The sequence below is a fragment of the Pelodiscus sinensis genome, chromosome 22 (assembly GCF_052426305.1).
Source record: "Pelodiscus sinensis isolate ZL-2025 chromosome 22, ASM5242630v1, whole genome shotgun sequence".
Taxonomy (NCBI): domain Eukaryota; kingdom Metazoa; phylum Chordata; order Testudines; family Trionychidae; genus Pelodiscus; species Pelodiscus sinensis.
In genome coordinates, this window is record NC_143073.1 from 6,627,120 (window position 1) to 6,646,526 (window position 19,407).

Sequence of the window (19,407 nt, forward strand, 5' to 3'; positions counted from 1 at the left end):
TCTCTGGTCTAGCAACATCCATAGTCCGGCATGGACGCTCCAGGACCAAAATCCCAATGTAGGACCAGCAGTAAGGATCCCTGCGGGGCCAGCAGGGCAGCGGGTTGTCTGCAGGGAGCTGACGGCAGGGCCACCCAGCGTGTAGTAGCAGGGCTGCCCAGCGGGGCTGGGAACCCTGGCTCGCAGTGTGCACGGGACTGATAACAGAGCCCCAGCTCAGCGCGTGCAGCTGCTCACGGTGCCCTAGTGCACGAGGCTGTCCAGAGCCCCAGCGCACGGTGCACATGGCTGCCTAGAGCCCAAGCGCTGGGTTGTCCAGTGCAGCCACAGCAGCGATGGGCTGCCCACTGTGTTGGTAGAGCAGCAGGTGAGGAGCCGGTGGCAGGGGTCCAAAAATGACCTCCCATGCTCCAGCAAAATCCCTCATCCGGGATCAGTCAGATCTTGAGGGTGACAGACCAGGAAGGGCCAACCTGTATTACTAAAGTGACACAGGTGAAGTGAGGTGCAGGTGACTGCACACCACATGGACTGGGAGAGCCGGGTGCTCCCTCTGCAGCCAATCACAGCGCTGCCATGGTTCCATCGGCACATCCTGCAAATTCCAGGGATGCAAGCGCTGGGAGCAAAACTACCCTTATCCTGGAGACCATCTTGGTTGCAACAATCTTGTGGCTCCCTGAAATGGAGGAGGGCCACTCACGTGGCCTAGGTTGTCCCTCACTGCCCTAGAGTTGTGACGTTACCTAGAGAGGACGTCACGGAGCGTTTTACACGAAGGAGGGCAATGCTGGCAGTGCATATATGCCCAGCAGCTAGCTCTTGTCTTACAGTTTAAGCCCATTCGAGCAGGGACCATCATCAAGTTGTGTGTCTGTGAAGCACCTAGCACCATGGGAGCTGATCCCTGATGAGGCCTAGATGCTTCTGAAATAAAGAACAGAACAGCAGAGAGCAGGACCCCCTCAATTATTATTGAGAACCAACCTCCCCCCAGAGCAGCTTACTGCAGCACAGCGCAATCTGAAAACCATGCTATCCAGAGCATTCGCCCTGCCACAGTTGCATGCGAGGGGGGAAAAAACTCAAGGACCACCGTGGAGCTGCTCTGAAATAAACCTCTTTATTCCTCGTTGGTCACGCCCCTTTTAGATTGCAGAAACAATCCCCTTTGGACTGCGTTGCTCTGACCAGCGACAAAGAAGATAAACTAAACCGAACACCCCACCCAGCACTCGGATATTTGAGAGCACAAATTTAAACCCTCTGCAGTGGGTGAAGAACAAAAAGTCCATTCATGCCGCAGCCCCGGATCGAGGCTCTCGCAGAAAGACTTGCTCGGCTGGGAGAGATTTCCTTAGCAGCACTCTTGGAACCGGCTGAGCACGGAACAAGTATTCCAGTTCCCTAACCTGATCTGATTTGCTGCATTGCTGCCCTGGGGTTATTTTTGTTCTTCAAGCAGCTCTGAAGGTGGGACTAGCCTGGTCACTTTCAGGCTCTGATGCGCCTGAGGAGCACTCTGGACTAGGTTGTCTCTCTAGGAATGTAAAATCCCATTTAATCAGTTTAACTGGTTCAACGTAACATTTAACCAGTTAATCGCTTACCCAGGAACCCATGGGCCAGGGGACACGCCAGCCCTGCCTAGGGATATTAATGGTTAACCAGTAAATGGGTGAGGCTTACTGGTTACATCAGGGCTAGAGCAACTCCCCGCACATCCTGGGAAGGAGGCTACTCTAGCCCCACGGGGCTTGCCACAGGCCCAGGGTGCTTCAATCTGGCCAGAGCAGCCCCCATTTGCAGCAGGTGGGGGTGGGGGGGTTCCAGCTGGGCTGGAGTGACCCTCCCATTGAATTGGCTAACCAGTCAAACTTAACCTTTAACCGATTAACCAATTAAACGGGATTTTACATCCCTGCCCCTGCCCCAGCAACAGCACAGGCGGGGAGCTGCTCCAGCCCAGGCAGGTCTGCTGGTTAACTGGTTCCATCCCTAATGGGGAGAATTTTGAGAAGTGTCCTCCCCCCATCAGCGGCACGGACACAGCTTGGGGGCAGGCAGTTTTAAACCATGCTGGTGTTCAGACGGAGCGTGGACAGGCACAGCCCCCATACATACGTACGTCCTTGCTGCCAGCGGTGGGCAGGTCTCCCACTGGTGGGTCTCACTGTGATCCCACAGACCATGTTAGCTGCTGGCAACAAATGCTCATTTGTAGAGTCATTTTGGTAACTTAAAATGCACCTGCTCCCATCCAATAGTCTTTGAACTGCTGGGACCAGGGAACAGAAATTGCTCCGGCTCAGTCCCGGGATGAGCACCTACAGCGAATCAGCTCCGTCTAACTGCAGATGTGGAGCAGCTGCAGGGTTGCAGAGGAAGGCTGCCAGGACAATACTGCTGACGTTCAATTTCGCACAAGTGAAACACATTTAAAAGAAACATTTTCCACTGAGAATGTAAGACCGACCCATATTTCAAGTCGTCCCAGTCCTAGCAATGTGTGTAAACCCCTGGGTTCCACAAATACAAATATTCTGTGCTGGACACAGGCAAAAATCTCTGCAGCTTGTTAGTGAGCAAATTAAAGTCCCATTCAAGATTAGCTTTAAGGGGAGCTATAGGCAAACTCCTTAGGAGGCTTCTGCAAAACATCCTGCGCTCTCATGGAAGTAGCAAGATTGCAGTGAGTTAACTACAAAAATAAATAACATTGTATATATTACTTCTGTTACCTCTATTAACATTTTCTTTGCTTTCTCTCTCAGATCCATCTAAAGATCTACAATACTTAGTGCTTGACCAAGATATGAGAAGAACAGCGAGGATTAATTCAAGACAGACAAGTTTCATGAACCCTTATTTCACAGGTAAGGAAGCTGAGGCAGTGGCAGAGTTTGGAAGAGAAACCAGGAGACTGAAAGGATAACTTATTCCCAAGAGGAAAACGACTGTACGCTGGCAACTGTTAATTATGCAGCAAATTCAATGTCCAGAGATCTGCTATCGAAGCTTAGTGCAGGATCCAGAGAACAAAGTTGTTGAGGGGGAGAGAGGCTCAGTCTGACTAAGATCTGTTGTTAGAGATTTTGGTTTGTGCGCTCATACCAAGCGTATAGAAGCCAGTTCCCCATTAAGCTAGTTTTCATAATGCTCCAGGGAAAGCTTATTGGTATGGAAAGTTTTCTACTGGTAGCCAGAAAGTGAGCGGTGGGGTGCCATGAAAAAGTTTCATTTTCATCTACATTTTCCAAGGAGAACTTGGGAGTTTTAAAAATCAAACCCTAAAATAGTGTAATTCTGAAATGCTGCGGGTGGTGCCTTGTGCTTCCAAGTCCCCTTGTAAGGCAGGTCACACTTCAGGGCAGTCCCATGACTGCAGGGCATTAGAGACACAATCTGGCTGGGGACCCTGACCCCACACAGAATAGGAGTAAAAGGCACCTGAACTGTGCAGCTGCATTTCAGAATCAAAATCATTTCCATTCCCACGTTCCGCTTTTTGACTCGAAATCAAGACAGCCTTCCGGGGAAAGTGGACACTTTTTGCAAAAATTCTGTTTGATCAAAGTCCAGATTTTCCCCTCAAGAAAAAGGACGGAATGGAAATGTTTCAACCAGCACTAAAAATGGCTTTGCAAAACTCTGCGGAGATTCTTTCACGACGGCACCTTCCAAGTCCACAGATCTGTCCCACGACTCAGATCTGCTTTTTAATTCCTGTGTTGGCTCTTAGGAGAGCAGGAGCTGGTTTCTCTTCTGACTCGGGCATCACTAACTGATTTGTCCACTAAGTCCAACAAAAGGGACAAATTATGTTCTACTTAACCCTCTTTTAGGCACGGAAGCCAAAGTCTCCTCCCACCTCCTGCAACTTCTCCATGCTAAAGAAGAATGGGTCACAGCAACCGGATAAGATACAATATGGGTGTGGATCACTCTCAAGCAGAACTAGATCTGGACCATTACCCATCCCATTTAGACTGCGTATGGTGTAAAGGACAGACAGCATGCTGAATTATCAAGTAGCAAGTTCCTTCAGCAGCCAAGAGGGCTGGCAGACATATGGAAGGAGCAATAAGAGATACATGTAAGAACAGAGAATTTACATGCTTGCAGTGCAGTAAGCGGCAGACCAAGGGTTAATTGCATTTGTTCTTTGATAAAAGATGTGAGGTTGCAACACCAAGTCACACGCACAGCTCATTGTCTCTGGAATCCACAGACTGCACCAACTCCCAGCAGCAGTTCTCTGCACAACAGGCAACAAATCGGTTCTTGTTCGGAGGTGAATCAGATACTGACCGGCCAGCTGAAGGTGGGACGACATGACAACTGCAGTGGAGCTCAACGGACAGAGGTAGCTTCCAGAGAGGTCCTCCAAAGTCGATGAATGCAGAAAAATCTGCACCACATCACTGTTATTCAGGAGACCCCCTAGGGCAGAGCTCTCTCTTCAGTGCAGGAGAGATCAAAGCAGGGAATTAGGGAGAGAAGCAGAGGCCAAGGTGGGCTCGGCTGCAGCCTGGTTGTCCGACAAGCCAAGATGACTCACTGGGAGCTCACCTGCTGCTGCAGGGACTTCGTGGAATTCAGCTGGATAAACAGGGCTAAGACAGGATGGAAGAAAGAATGGACATGTCAGCTCAGAACACAGCCATGGCAACCCGAGAGCCACATGCATGCCGGGCCCTGGAACTTCACAGGGAGAGGCAGCGCCTGCCCTTTGCTCTGCAATCACTGGCACAGGGCTGCTCTCAAGTCACCAACTCTCCTGCAGAAATCTGACTCGCTCTGCTTTGCCAAGCCACCAAGGCCTAATGATCCTGCTCTTTTGACAGCTCTCCTGAGCAGCACACGTAGGGGGCCCGGCAGCTTCTCCCCAAGCTGAGAAAGGCCAGAGGTTTGGAGCTGCAATCCGTCTCTGCAAAGCAAGCAGCAAGGACCAGGGCTGGGTATTTCCTTACGGATTCAGCCAGCATGGACCTTACACAGGGAAGAGACCAGATCAAGGCCTCAGTCTCTCAGCTCCACCCACCAGCAAGGAGTTTTGCACCAGAGAAGTCGCCCTGACTTCAACAGGACAGGGCGGGCTAGCGGATCGTGCTGCACACTGCCTTTTAACAGACAAGATCTTTGCTGCCCTCTATTGGCTGGTTCACAAACTTTTGAGCCTGCGGCTACTGAGCCTAGTGCGTTCAGAGTACCACACCCTGAGTTCAGACCGCACTGATGACCCATCCAGATCATCCCAAGGAAAGACTGGGACACCTAGAGACAGGTGGTTCTTGGAGATGGAAGAAGAGGCAAACAGGACTCTACGTCACAAGGGGAAGCTCTGGGACCTTTAAATTGCCACCAGTACCCTGGGTGGTGTGGCTGGAGGAGGCTGTGGTCATGTCCAGGCACCAGTGTGGGACGGCAGACACAGTACCAGACACTGTTCTGTTCCTTGCACAAAGCTACCTTGACTGGGACAGAAGGTCTGAGGCCCCCACAGCCCTACCTGACCCTCCAGAGACCAAGCATCCAAAGGTTCTTCATCAGCTATTAAAGCCAGATGCGTGCTCCTTACCGGTTGCCTCGGCATGAAGTGTTTGGCCATCGATGCTCCTGACGTGACAGGACAGAAACACTTTTCTTCCCTCGATCTGGTCCACTTTGCTGTCCACCAAGACCACCGAACCCAGTGGAATGGGACTGCAAGGAAAAAACAGCTGATCCTTAAGGAGAGCCCACATTTTACAGATGGGGACTAGAGGCACAGAAAGATCCAGTGCCAGGCCCACATTGTAAAGGGAGGCTGAACCCAGATCCCAAGCCAGTGCTGTGTTCCCTGTAAGCTTTGTGCATGCACGGCCACACAAGAGAGATTCACATGCTGCCCAGCTGCTTAGCAGAGGGTGAATAGCTGACAGCATGTTTTCAGGTGTCTTTCCCTCCACCTTGCTCCGTCCTGCAGCTGCTCCAGAGAGGGACCCTCCTACTAGCTGTACAGGGAAGGGGGTGGGGAGTGTAGGAGGAGAGTCCTGATGCCAGGGTGTTCCTTGCCCTGTATCCCATCTCTACAGAGCATGGAGAAGCAGAGGGAAACACAGCCTGGCTCAAGGGAACTCTTAAGTTGCTACAGTCTGAACAGTGAGTGACTGCCTGACTTTCTTAAAGAGGCAGTGCACTGTTTCTGAGCCTTCATCAGCAGTCAGCTCACACTGTCCTTCTCTCCCTTTACTACATCTCCTCAGAGTAGGAGAGAGGGGACAGAGCCTCTTACTGAGGTCTGACGTCTACCCTGAAGGGTGAGAGCCTTTCTTGAAGAGGCAGTGCAGTGTTTAACCTGAGATTTCCCCAGCAGCAGCTCTCACAGTCTCTCTCTGACTCACATTCTCTCTTTCTCTCCTCCCTTCCATCTTGGCAGGGCAGGGGAAGGGGAGACAACAGGGCTCAGGAACATAGCAGGACAGCTTACATAGACAGGGCTTTCTTAGACATGTACCAGGCAGCAGCCTGCACATATACTGTCTCTGTCTCGCTCTCCCACCCACACACCCTGTCCCTGTGTCACCCACACAGTCTGTCACACATATTATGTCACTCACCCACAGTTGCTTTCACACTCACCTCCCAACACATACTTGAATTATTGTTGTTGTTACTACCTGATACTTCCTGCAATGCACAGATATTCTCTGTAATTTTATTCTTTCAAAGTGTGTTATTTTAGTATTTTGCTGGGTCTGTACATTTTTATTTCTCTTGCACTTAAATTTAATTATTTGAGTGAGTTCTAAAATGCCTAACCTGTCCTGACCGGAGTAATCATCCCTATGCTAACTTTAAAAAAATAAATTAAATCTAGGGTTTTTTGGTTTCTACTGATGGTGCACAACAGCAGCACAGGCCTTGGTGCATGTAACAACTTGTATTCCGCACATGGATGGGAAAAATTAGAGGGAACACTGATCCAGTGGCTTAGTTGTAATTCCACTGCTCTTCGGAAAGGGCTGCCGGGATGTGGCAGTGGTGCACAGGGCCATAAGTCTAAGAGCATCAAGTTGTCAAATTACAGCAGAGCAGGACGCAATTGAAGTCATTATTTATCCCCATGGCAACTTGTGGCCCATGGGGGTTTTTACGCATGGTCCACGAAACATTTTGTTCACTGTTGCTCACGCACAGGGTTGCCGGATTCTGCTGGTTTTTGACTGTGTCGTTTTTTCTCTACCGGCATTACTAAAGTGAGGCCCGTAAAGCAAGGGCACATGAAGGGAGGGGTGTTCTGATTGCACACAACACTGACTGTGAGAGCCGTGCGCTCCCCCTGCATCCAATCAAAGCGCTGGTACGGTTTCATCGGCACCCCGCAAATTCTCGGTATGCAAAGTGCAGTTAGCAAAACCATCCTGTCCTGGCAGATCATCTTGGTTACAACAATCTTGTGGGCCATTGAGATGATGGAGGGCCATTTACTCAGTGCTCTCACTAGCCTCGGTTTCCCACCACTGCACTAGATGCTGCACAAGTACAGACCCAGGAGATGGGCCCTGCCCCAAAGAGCTTACAATCTTCTGCACGGTCATAGCCCCCCTGATTTTACAGCTAAGCCCTGAGGCTACAGAGAAGCCTTTGATCACTTACTTCCTGTAGTTTATACTGAGGTTAGCAGTCATCACCCGGCCAGCAACAAATATAGCGCAGCCCCCAACAGTGCTGTCAATGATAGTTGCAGTGGAACCACCGTGGGCAAACCTAAAGGGCAGAGGAGGAGGGCAACATAAGAGATGGTTGAACACAATCGCTTGAGGCATAAGAGCTGCTGCTCCCCACCTGAGTCAATTGCAGGTGAGTATCTCAGAACTCTCAGGTAGGACAATTCACATGACATCCTTACCCGCGATGCCCTTCCAGATAGGGCCCTGGCTGGAACAAACACACCATTCTCTTCTCAGACGGGTTAAGGAACATGGCATATTCGAAGCCCACTCCTTCGGTATCTAAGTTTCTGGGGAAGAAGCGGGTTCCCTTCCGCTCCTTCTCATTTGCTAGCTTCAACGATTCTAGTTGGGAGAAGGAAAAGTGACAACAGATGATCTAGAATTCCAGAGACAAACAGGCAGACACACACACACACGCACATGCACACAAGCCTTGCCTGGTACATGATCAGCAGTATCGCTGTAGGAAGGAATCCTTTTCCATGTCCCATCTTTACACATTTCCAGGAACCTGCTATACAAATCCATCATGTCCTGGCTCCAGCTGGAGTTGGGGAGGGCGTAATCCTTTGACCGTTTGGACTGAGAGAGCCAGGCCTGAAAAGAAATGGTTGAAATACCATGAAGATGGTGACCATTTCCTAATAACCCTGATGAGCATTCATATAGCATGTTGAGTCTTCAAAGAACTATGAAAACCAGACAGCCAATGGGAGCGGAGAGATTTTGCTGGGGGGAGGGGGAGGTATATGAGAAGCTTCCTCCTCCCCTCCTGCTGCCTGGAGTAGAGAGCCACAGGCTAGCAGCCAGCCATTTGGAGGGATTTTGCGGGACCAGAGGAGGTCATTTCTGGTCCCCCTGCCACTGCTCCCCCTCGCCCTGCTGACACCAGCTTACTAGCTGCTCTCCCGTACAGCCCAGCTAGGCCACATGCTGGGCTTCCCCACTCCTAGCCCCTCTGGCAGCCCAGCTGAGCTGCGCACCAGGCTTCTATGCACCTGCCCCCAGAACAACCCAGATGAGCCACAAGCTGGGCTTCCTGGCTCCCCTGGCAGCTTCCTGACTTGGTTAGCCCATTTGGCGTGTGGTGCTGGGTTCACAGCTCTCCTCCCGCTCTGCTGCATTGCACATGGCTGCCCCTCCCTCACTGCAGTGTGCCGGAACTCACGCATCCTGGAACATCCATGGTCTTATTGGACCATGGATGTTGCCGGATGAAAGAGTCCCGGTTTACAGAGGTGTAACTGGTACATATGTAGAGTTTGAAGGGACTTTGAGAAGTCTTCTAGTCCACTGAGGAACCACCAAGTAAACTTACAACACCATGCTTGACAAGCGTTTCATAAAAATCATAGAATCATAGGCCTGGAAGGGACCTTGAGAGGTGATCTAGTCCAATCCCCTGCGCATCCAAGGCAGGACTAAGTATTAGTTTGTCTAACCTATTCTTAAAAACTCCATGATGGGGATTCCATAACCTCCCTTGGCAACTTACTCCAATGGTTAGCAAATCTTATAGTCAGCAGGGTTTTCCAATACCTAACCCAAGTCTCCCTTGCTGCAGATTAAGCCAATTACTTCTTGTCCTACTTTCAGGGGACATAGAGAACAACTGCTCATTCTCCTCTTTATAACAGTCTGTCACATATTTAAAGACGGATGTGGTCCGCACTCAGTCTTATTAGGTCCCCACCTTGACCAACTGCTAGCTAGTGAAACTAGCTCTAGACAGAACATTAGCCAAATATTCTGAACATCCTTTCCAGGGTAGGAAAGCAGTAGTTCCTCCTGCTCCGAATGCACTTACTAAATGGCATCAAGTATGCATATATAAATTTTTCTTCCAAGTAAGCAGAGTATATTTTAATGAGGTAGCAAGATATCACTTTGTGAACACAGACACATAGTTAAACATCTTTTTTTAAAACTTATCTTACAAGTTTCCAAAACCAATCTACAATCATTATTGATGCTGCGTTTATTGACCACATCTCACATCAATAAAAGTCAGTTTTGCTTTTGATTAAAATTGATTACAATTAATTTCAGTTTTAGCATCTCTGCTTCCAGGTTACAAACCCTAGCAGATCACAGTTTGGCTTTAAAAAATAACTCTTCATTTGAAGAAAAAACACCAAAGCCTGTGAAACTTTTCTATTGCTCTTAGGTCTTCAAACCTCAAGTTCTGGCCCAAATACTATAACGTGTTATTATTCATAAGACTGCTGCTTGTAATACAGGTAGTATTATTAACACATTAGGACTATCTGCTAGAAATATTTCCAAGCTAGGAATTGGATTAAGTATGCCTTCAGGTGATCTTATTAGCATAAAGTCTTCTGTGTCTGTTTTAAGGAACAGAAGTGAAGATGGTGCATAATTCATGATGACACTGAGAACATCTTTGAGATACTCAAGAAAATAGTTTAATATAGCAAATGAAATTCAGATGGCATTGATTTGTTACGTTTAAGAAAGGCAAAAGCTTTTTTTTTTTAATTGTTTTTGAAAATAATTTAATTAGGAAGGTCACCACCCACTAATATTACTTGGCTATTATATAAAGGCTTTCACGATGGGGTGGAGAGAGAACTTTCCTACCCTAAGAGATTTCGCTCCCTCATCTAATGAGGGGAAACTGGGAGGCAAACAGGTTGAGAAATTGAGACTGACTATTCATTTTAGATGCCTCAACATCAGTGAGTCAAAAGCTGAGACACTGTGGCTTAATTTTCATAGGTCCTGAACATCTACTACTGCAGAGACATTGGGAGATGTTCAGCACCCCTGAAAAGCAGACCCCAAATTGGGCACCCATAAATCACATCATCCCAGACGAGTGGCCACTTTTGACCAGGCTTAAATCCAAGGCCATTGACAGAGCTAGCATCAGAGCTGAGATTGAAACAAGGAGTCCGGTGACACTTTAAAGACTCACAAATGAAACTGAGAATGAGTTGAGACTGAAAACCTTTTGCCTTCCAGCTCCCTGTCCCTCAAACTGGGAACTGATACTCACCAGAGAGTTCCAGAGCGGACTGCATGGGGCACCTGGATTTAACCCTCGAACACCACCACAGCATGGCACTTTTGGGTCCAGACGGAGAACTGCACTTTGACCGAGCCCCCTTGCCAGCCTAATACAATTCCTCCACATGGCTTCTTCTGCAGAGACAGCAAACACTGAATCTTGCTCTGCCAAGGCAGTCCTTCAGCGCTGTCCCGGTTGCACAGAAGGCAGATGATGCAGCTTAGTCCCACAAACGGGAATCACTTTGGCTCGGGCTTTTAGCGGCTTCAGAGGGGACCTGCCCACCGGAGGCTGATTTCACAGTCGCTGGCGAGCGGCAGCTTGGGAGGTTCCACGGAGCTGGGTGGAGGCTGAGGCGGGATGGGGATTTTGGGGCCAGCCCCGGCCCTCCGACCAGGGGCTGCGCAGCAAGGGCCGGACCAGCCTCAGCCAGGCTCTAACACCAGCACCAGCTCTGTGGCTTGTGCCTACGTCACTAACCTGAAGGGGGGGGGGCTTAGGGCCCCCCCAAGGGCTCAGGCCGCAGCAGCTGCCAGAGCGGTGTGTGGGGGGAGGGTTTTGACCTTGAACCCACAGTGACCTCTGACCCCTGGAACGACCTCCTGGCCCCCGCAGGGATGCGGGGCGCCCCGGTGACCTTTGACCTAGGGTGGCTATGGGCTGACCTCTGACACCCCCACAGACCGGGGGAGGAGGGGCGGGGGGGGCTTCCCGCTGACCTTTGACCCCAGTGCAGGCGGCAGCGCCCTCTGAGGCGAGCTCAGGGTGCGGGTGGGTCCCGGCCGCAGCCCCCGCCGCCGAGCTTCCCCGGCGACCCAACGTCAGGTCAGGAGGGGCAGCCGGCTTGGACGTTACAACGGAGTGACGTCGCGCGTCGGGACACGTGACAGGGTCGGCGCGCTGCCGCCCCGCCCCTTCCGGCGCCCTGTCCCCGGTTGCCATGGGAACCTGGGGAGGCTGGAGCGGGACCGTTTTCCCGCGCCTATAGCTATAGGTCCTATATAGATCTATAGAAAGAGACACCCCCAGGGCTTAGGCAGACCCTATAGAATGATCCCATATAGCCCCCACAGAGCCCCCCACACTCCTATAGGGTCATCCAGTCCCGGCTGGGCCTCTGTGGAGGACCTTATAGCCCCTCCCCCAGTCTATACTGTCAGGCCCCTATAACTATCCTCGACTCCCATACGGCCCCCTCAGGGCCAGCGAGCTCGTAGCGCGCCCTGGTCATGCCCAAACCACGTCCGGCCGGAGGACGTCTTACTCCGGCGCCTGCAACCCGCCTTGCAGGGGGGTTAAGGGAAGGCGGAGGAAGAGGGCTCGGGTTCGAAATAAGTGCTGTGTAGACGCGTCCAAATTCGAAATAAGCCATTTCGACATAAGCGACGCAATTAGCCTAGCTCAAGTTGCCTAGCTTATTTCGGATTTAGCCCTGCTGTGTGGATGTACCCATATAGGCCCTATAGAGCCCTACACATCCCTTCCTGGTCCCTATACATCCCCTGGGCTATCTGTTGCCCTATATGGTCCCCAGCAGCCACCTAGCCTCATATAGCTCTCATTGACATGCATAGCCCCATACCTTTATGCCATCTAGCTCTCACTGACATAAAGCCGATGAGGTCCTACATACTGTATACTTGAAACCTCTGTCCTGACACAGAAGTGGACATAGGATGAGCAATGAGGAATGTGAGATCCTATGACTATGACGTGACTGTTGCCAAATGACTTCACAAAGCTTTCTTTATGTGGCAGGCCTGCATTTTTATTTAATTCCTTTGAGAGGGGAGGGTTTCTTTGAAAGTCACGTTTTGGTCATACAGACCTAGCAAAGGTTCAGCTTTGTGAACGTCTGGGGAAAAGCGAGCTCTGGTAATTACTCTCACCAATTTACATGGACAAGAAACAAAGAAAATAGAAGGATGTACAGGACTGCCCTGACGTTTTATTGAGTACCGCATCACAGAAGAGTGCTTGTCAGGATGATGTTGCCATCCCATAAGTGCTGTGAAACGGCCTCCCATGACTTTGTGCAGGATGGCGTCTGAAAAGTAAGAAACCCCGTTGAAATGTAACACTGTAAATATCATCTCTCACAAGAGCCAGGGATTTTTAAAACTGTCTTAAAATCAGTGCAAAAATGGGAGAAACAGACTAAATATAACATATAAGTCTCAGAATTTGACCGACATTGAGTTCAATGTAAGATTTCCACATCAGGCAAATTGGTGTTCCTGAAGTGCAGCCATCTCTACATTGGAACTCAGCAGGGCTATGTCTACACTCACGGCTTCTTGCGCGAGTAATATGCAAATGAGGCTAAGCGTGGCATATCGCTGAGCCTCATTTGCATACCTAATGAGCCACCATTTTTTTCAGAAGAGGCTCTTGCGCAAGAAGGAGCGTCTACACTGCCCCTTCTTGCCCAAGAAAAACCTTCTTGCGCAATGATGTTCTTCCTGAAAATAATAGATGTAACGGCATTGCGCAAGAGGGATTTTCTTGCGCAAGAAGGGGCAGTGTAGATGCTTCTTCTTGCGCAAGAGCCTCTTCTGAAAAAAATGGTGTCTCATTAGGTATGCAAATGAGGCTCAGCAATATTCCATGCTTAGCCTCATTTGCATATTACTCGCGCAAAAAGCCGCGAGTGTAGACATAGCCCAGCTGTTTAACAGTTCAAAATGATGTTCAACAACATACACCTCTTTTTTTTGTTTTGGTATGTTAATGTGGTATTACTTTGTGATGTTGGATAGCTGCCATGTTTTACTCAGGAAGCAACTCAGTAAGAGGAAAAATGCTCCCTATGTCTAATCTCACTGCAGCTTAACTTTATAAGTGATTCAGGAAGAGAACTGCTATAGAACAGTGGTTCCCAACCTGGGGTCCACGAGGATATTGCAGGGAGTCCGTGAAAAAAATAAAAGATATATAAAAATTATCATAGAAAATCAGTTTTAAATAAATTGCAAAGTTACAAACAATTATTATTTTTAAATTAAATATCTTCCCATAATGTTATTTATTGCTGTTTGAAAAATCTATGTTGTGGTGCCTTTGTGTGATGAAACGATCACAACAGTTAGAAGCATACAAACGTTAGCCATACATTCAACATGGATCTGTGGCTGAAATCAGGCTCGCTGAAGAGAAAGGAGACTGATGTGCAGAGTGAATCATCCACAAGTGGACTGTCTAAACAAACAGACCCAAGTAAATGAAAAGTGAGAAAATACTCCGCTGACTACTTCAAGTTTGGATTTACTTGGTCCGGCAGTCAGAATGAACTGTGACCAATGTGTGGTCTCTGCTACAAGGTGTTAGCAAATGAAAGCCTAAAACCAGTCAACTTTTGCCATTACCTAACACAGAAACATGGCAAATATGAGTCCAAGCCTCTTGATTTTTTTCAAAACAAGCTTACTGAGTTCAAGGAAAGTGAAAAGATTATGATGACGACGGTAACGGGTAGTGACAATACAAGGGCAATGGAGGCCTCCAACTGGGTAGCTCAACTAATAACCAAGACGGGAAAGCCACACGCAATCGGTGAGGAGCTAATATTACCAGCAGCCAAGACAATTGTAAATACTATGCTTGGAGAGAGGGCATGCAAACAAATAAATCTGATCCCACTGTCGAATAATACAGTTCAGCATAGAACTGAGGAAATGGCCGAGAATGTGAGGAAACAGTTGATGAATAGAGTACACCAGAGTCACTTCTATGCACAACAAATGGATGAAACAACTGACATCGCAAACCTGGAACAACTTCTTGTCTTTGTCAGGTATGAACACAGTGGGGAAGTAAACGAGGACTTACTTTTTTGCAAACCACTACCCACATGCACAACTGCAGAGGCAATTTTTGATATGCTGAACTGTTTTATTGTTGGTAATAATATTGACTGGAAACAATGTGTTGGAGTTGGCACAGATGGGGCTTGTGCCGTGACTGGTCAACACTGTGGAGTTATCACTCATATTAAATCAGTCGTTCCATATGCAACCAGCATTCACACAGAGGCCCTAGCTACGAAGAAAATCCCTGTTGACTTAAAGAGCATATTGTATGAATCGGTGACAGTTGTTATCTATATCCAGGACCGTCCTCTTAATTCAAGAGTGTTTGCAGTTTTATGTGATGAGATGGGCAGTGATCACCGTCAACTGCTGCTGCACACGGAGGTCCGCTAGCTCTCCAGAGGGAAAGTCCTGACGCATATTTTTGAGCTGCGAGGAGAAGTGAGAATTTTTCTGATGGACAAAAAGTTTGAGCTTGCCCATTGTTTTCATGATTTTAATTGGTTGGATAAATTGGCTTACTTAGCTGATGTTTTTGGCCATCTTAATGGTCTCAACCTGAGTCCGCAGGGAAAAGCAGAGACACATTTTCAAGTTTAAGACAAAATTGAAGCAATGATAAAGAAATTAGAACTGTGGTCCAGTCGAATCGATCAGTCGAACTGCAACTCATTTAGCAATCTTTCTGACTCTTTGATTACATCAGAAATGCAGCTCCTTAACGATGTTAAACATACAATCAGGGAGCATCTGCAAAGCCTGTAAACACAGCTGTAAAAGTACTTTCCAGTTCCAGAGACCAAAAACGACTGGATTAGAAATCACTTTGAATGCATTAACAGTGACACCCTTGCTAGTTTAACATCAAAAGAACAAGACAGCCTAATCAAAATGTCTTGTGACCACGCTTTCAAGCTGGTCTTCTCACAAAAGTTCCTTGCTGAGTACTGGCTTCATGTAGCCAGTATCCAGAGCTGTCTGAAATAACACAATTTATGATGCCCTTTGCCACAACATATATGTGCGAAGCAGCTTTCTTGGCTCTCATGGCAATAAAGACCAAATACCGGAGTAGGCTTTGTGTTGAATCAGACCTACGACTGAGACTGTCATCCATCCAACCTGACATCCAGTCTTTGAAGTCAATGAAACAACACCAGGGATATCATTAGGTAAGCCAAAAGTTTATTATTTGTTGCTATGTAGGCCCTATCGTGGTAATTTGTTGTGATGAGATGTTCAATTGAATTGTTATGACTTCGGAAACAAGTATGCGTCATGTTTCCTTTTTCATTTAATGAAGTGTACATAGTGGCTAGAATTGCTTTGATGGGGATCTGTGAACGGTTTGGTGGGGTGATTGGGGGTCTGCACTAGTGAAAAAGTTGGGAACCACTGCTATAGAAATGCAGAGGAGCGGGGATTATCTCTGGTTGTTAAGCTTTTTAACACAAGAGGGAGTCCCAGGACAAAACACATCTTGGTTTCTGAACAGACAGCAGCATCCTCTGTATATCCAGATTCTGGCATCATGTCTGTTACTATTACCTCTGCTAATGACAAGAACACACTCTGTGTCCATTAGTTAAAAATATGACTGAACACTATACAGTAATGCACCGATGATGAATAATTAAAACATCCTGCTATTGACATTTACTTGCAGTTCTGTGATTATGGAGCTGTGAACAGGAAAAAGGTAATGAGTAGACCTGTGGCACTTTAGCCCTGGTCTTCACTAGGACTGTATTTCAAAATAACGCCCCCTCCCCCCCGTTTGAATTTATAGGTGGTGAATTCACATTGCCAAGCCTGTTATTTTGAAATAATGGGCAGCAGAATTCGTACTCTGTACTCCTGCTTTTCACAAGGAGTAACACTAATTCTGAAATAGTAATAACGTTAAAAATAACGTTAGTGTGGACACTCCAGTGCTGCTAATTCGAACTGATTGGCTTCCAGGAAGCCTCCTGCAGCTCCCCAAAGTGCTTCCTGGGGCTCTAAGTCTGAGGTAGCACGTCCACATTAATGGACCCTGCCTCAGACTCATTTTGATGCTTCCCCGTAGTGAGGATACGCTAGTTCGAATTTGTTAAATCAGGAGTTCTTAAGTCGAATTTAATAATTTTGAAACAATGCCTTCCTAATCAGCCACTACTCTGTTAATATCAGTTTCTTCTAAAACCTGTACATTTTGTGATTTCCCCATTATGCACTCATAGTCCCCAGACCTCCTTTCCCCATATGCTCTTCTTTCGGAATGACCGTTAAGTGATGTCAATGCAAAGAAAATGATCGTTTGACTGATTGCCACATAAAAAGAACATTCTCCTATCACGCGGGGCTGCAGAGTCAAGAATAGATGCTCATTCTGTGCCGTAACCCTAAGGCCAGGCCATACTCCCTCAGGACAGGGAAATGAAACTAGAAGCAATGCATTTAATGAATATGGATGCTTATTGCATTCATTGCTTCTGTACTGCCTCGGATACATGGCCTACTAATAACATTTGTTATGCTAACTTCATTTGCAGCTAATGATACCCACAAGGACTCCGTCAATCTCCCTTGGAAGTCAGTTGAAAAACTCCCATTGACTTCCATGGCAGCAGGATCAGGGCCTAAATTATTGATTCAAATCACATGTTCAGCTGCAGAGAACTATAAACTGGTCTCTATCTCCAGGGGCTAGGGAAAAAATCCCCCTATTAGGATATTACTGAAGTAGGGGAAAGTCACCAGGGCCTGCACCCCATCCACAGTCAGAGGAGACTTTGAGCCAGCAGGTAGAACAGAAGGTTTATGAGTCAACAGGGATACAGACTTGTCAGCACAGTAACCAGAAGCAGTCAGTACAATCTATTCTGGGGAGATGGAGCCCCAGAACTAAGTCGCTGACCCTTCACATGCTTCCCTTGCCTACCAAGACTGCCCCATTCCAAGCTCCTGGTCTCAGCCCCTGCGACCAGGCCCCTCCTCCAGCCTTTGCCCTGCTTCCCCAGGCAAAAGGTGAGCCCTTGTTGCACCCCCTCCTGGGCTCAGGTTACAGAGGGAATCACTACTGCATACAGTGTCACACCTGAAATTCCCATCACCATCTAGGTATTGGTGCCCAGGGAAACTGAGGCACACACACAAGGTTACTCTAAGATAGTAGAAATTACATGCAACATAGCAAGGTGAATGAACCCTTCCACTTCATCACATAGGGACAACACTGTACAATGAATCTAATGGACCATGAAGGGCTGGTGGGGAGGGAAGTCTTCATTAGTATCCAGGACTGGCCATCTTGAGAGCTGGGATTCCAAAGTAGAGGGTCTGATTCCCTAGTGTTGCCTCTTTTCCACTTTCATCTAGGAATATGCTTGGAATTTTCAGTGTACACCTCGTTTAATCTGCCAGCATAGCACTTGGCTAAAATAAACTGGGTGGGGTGGAAGGGTAGCCTGGATTCTCAGGGAAGTAGTGGAAAGTTTGCTCCAGAGATTGAACATGAAGCTGCTTGAGTGGAACATGCCTGCTCGATCTTTTGTTGTCAGTGTACACACCCAACCCAGGGCTGGAATTCAATTCCCAGAGCTAGAGAGGCCCAATCTCTCTCTGTATTTTGGCCTTAATCCACAAGGGGGATCTGCCTTTGGACTCCCCTGCTTGGCCCCAGCCTGAATCCACCCTTAAAGAGGAAGAGAAGGCAGAGGCTGTAGAATTATTTCAACCACACCCAAAGGCTGTTCTCTGGGCCAGATTAATCACAGAGGTAACACTGCTGATTTCACTGATTTACTCTAGGGATGGATTTGGCCCACTATGTCAAAGTCCATCTGGCTACATTTCCTGCAGGCTAGCAATTCTGATGAAGATCAGGGAGAGAACCCTGTTCTGCAGGGCTGACAAAAACCCCACCTACTCTGGAGCAAACCCAGTTCCCCTCCTCCTTCAGAGCTTGGCTGTCTGCATGGAGCCATGATTTCATCTCTGCAGCCCTTTGTGGTTTATTGGCAGGAATGAATCAGGAGCTTATTCACAGGAAAGAATTTTTTTTCTTTGCTTTTTAACCAGATGCAATCAGTTGCCAGGTTACAGCTGTTCAGCAAACTATACTGAGTAGTTTATTAGACAGTAACAGCCGTTTCGGATGACTATGTTAGCAACACACAAAACTCTGCCAGTAGCCCACCCAATATATCTGTGAAAGCTCCAGTTTGTATTCCAATTTTTTTTTCTCTCTCATCTTGTTGTTCCCATTATATACAACAGACGCACAATCTTATAGCCCAGAGGGACGTATTTCAGTGAGTAGACCAAATTTTACATGCATAATACACCCATTTCAAGGAGTACCTCAGCTGCAGAGCTGACAATTTCCCCTCCAAGGTCCTGGCCTCCCTTACAATTTTCCTTTTGTTGTCAAATGTTGCCAAACAAAACAATAATTCACATCCAGTATAAAATAAATTATTTCAAAGATCTGTATTTTATTCAGATACATTTCAGATTTATTTTGCTGTCTATTTGGAATTCCTTAGCGCATGCTCAGGCAAAACAAACTCACAGGGCTTAGGGTTTCTCAGCTGCATCCTGGTCTGTGGTAACAGAGCTGAGAGTTGAACCTGAACCTGGTGGTTCCTCATCCTGCAATTCAGCCACATGGGGTGCAATTGGCTGGAGAAAGTGAATCTTGCCAGGAAGGTACATGCTGTTTTATGTAGGAGCAGCACACTCTAGACCGCAAAAACAAATCCCTTTCCCCTTTGGTTAGTGAATATGTCACTTACATCTTGACTTTCAAAAGCCTTCATGATTGGGACCAGATTTTCCAGTGAGCTCTGCTCTCATGTAGGCACCT

At 47.8% G+C, this 19,407-nt stretch overlaps 2 protein-coding genes across 2 annotated transcripts; one reads left to right on the forward strand and one right to left on the reverse strand.

Moving 5' to 3' along the window:
* Positions 1-1,104: 1,104 nt before the first annotated feature.
* THEM4 (thioesterase superfamily member 4) lies at positions 1,105-11,614 on the reverse strand. The gene is made up of 7 exons (XM_025182769.3): positions 11,469-11,614; positions 10,738-10,883; positions 8,156-8,315; positions 7,895-8,060; positions 7,642-7,752; positions 5,582-5,706; positions 1,105-4,616 (listed from the first exon to the last, which is right to left on the reverse strand). Exons 2-7 carry the CDS (start codon positions 10,873-10,875, stop codon positions 4,558-4,560), a joined length of 759 nt encoding a protein of 252 aa, XP_025038554.2. The 5' UTR covers positions 10,876-10,883; positions 11,469-11,614; the 3' UTR covers positions 1,105-4,557.
* A 2,434-nt stretch (positions 11,615-14,048) lies between these two features.
* On the forward strand, positions 14,049-14,951 carry LOC149521806 (zinc finger BED domain-containing protein 5-like). The gene has a single exon (XM_089772710.1). The coding sequence runs from the start codon at positions 14,049-14,051 to the stop codon at positions 14,949-14,951; it is 903 nt and encodes a 300-aa protein (XP_089628836.1).
* The last annotated feature ends 4,456 nt before the right edge of the window (positions 14,952-19,407 follow it).

Bases quoted from the DNA above. Each gene is read 5' to 3' on its own strand.
- LOC149521806 (XM_089772710.1), top strand. From the start codon at position 14,049: ATGTGTGGTCTCTGCTACAAGGTGTTAGCAAATGAAAGCCTAAAACCA.
- THEM4 (XM_025182769.3), bottom strand. From the start codon at position 10,875: ATGTGGAGGAATTGTATTAGGCTGGCAAGGGGGCTCGGTCAAAGTGCA. The intron at 7,753-7,894 runs GTAAGGATGTCA...TCTGCCCTTTAG, and splicing joins TATCTGGAAGGGCATCGCGG to GTTTGCCCACGGTGGTTCCA. The intron at 4,617-5,581 runs GTAAGGAGCACG...ATCCTGTCTTAG, and splicing joins ACTTCATGCCGAGGCAACCG to CCCTGTTTATCCAGCTGAAT.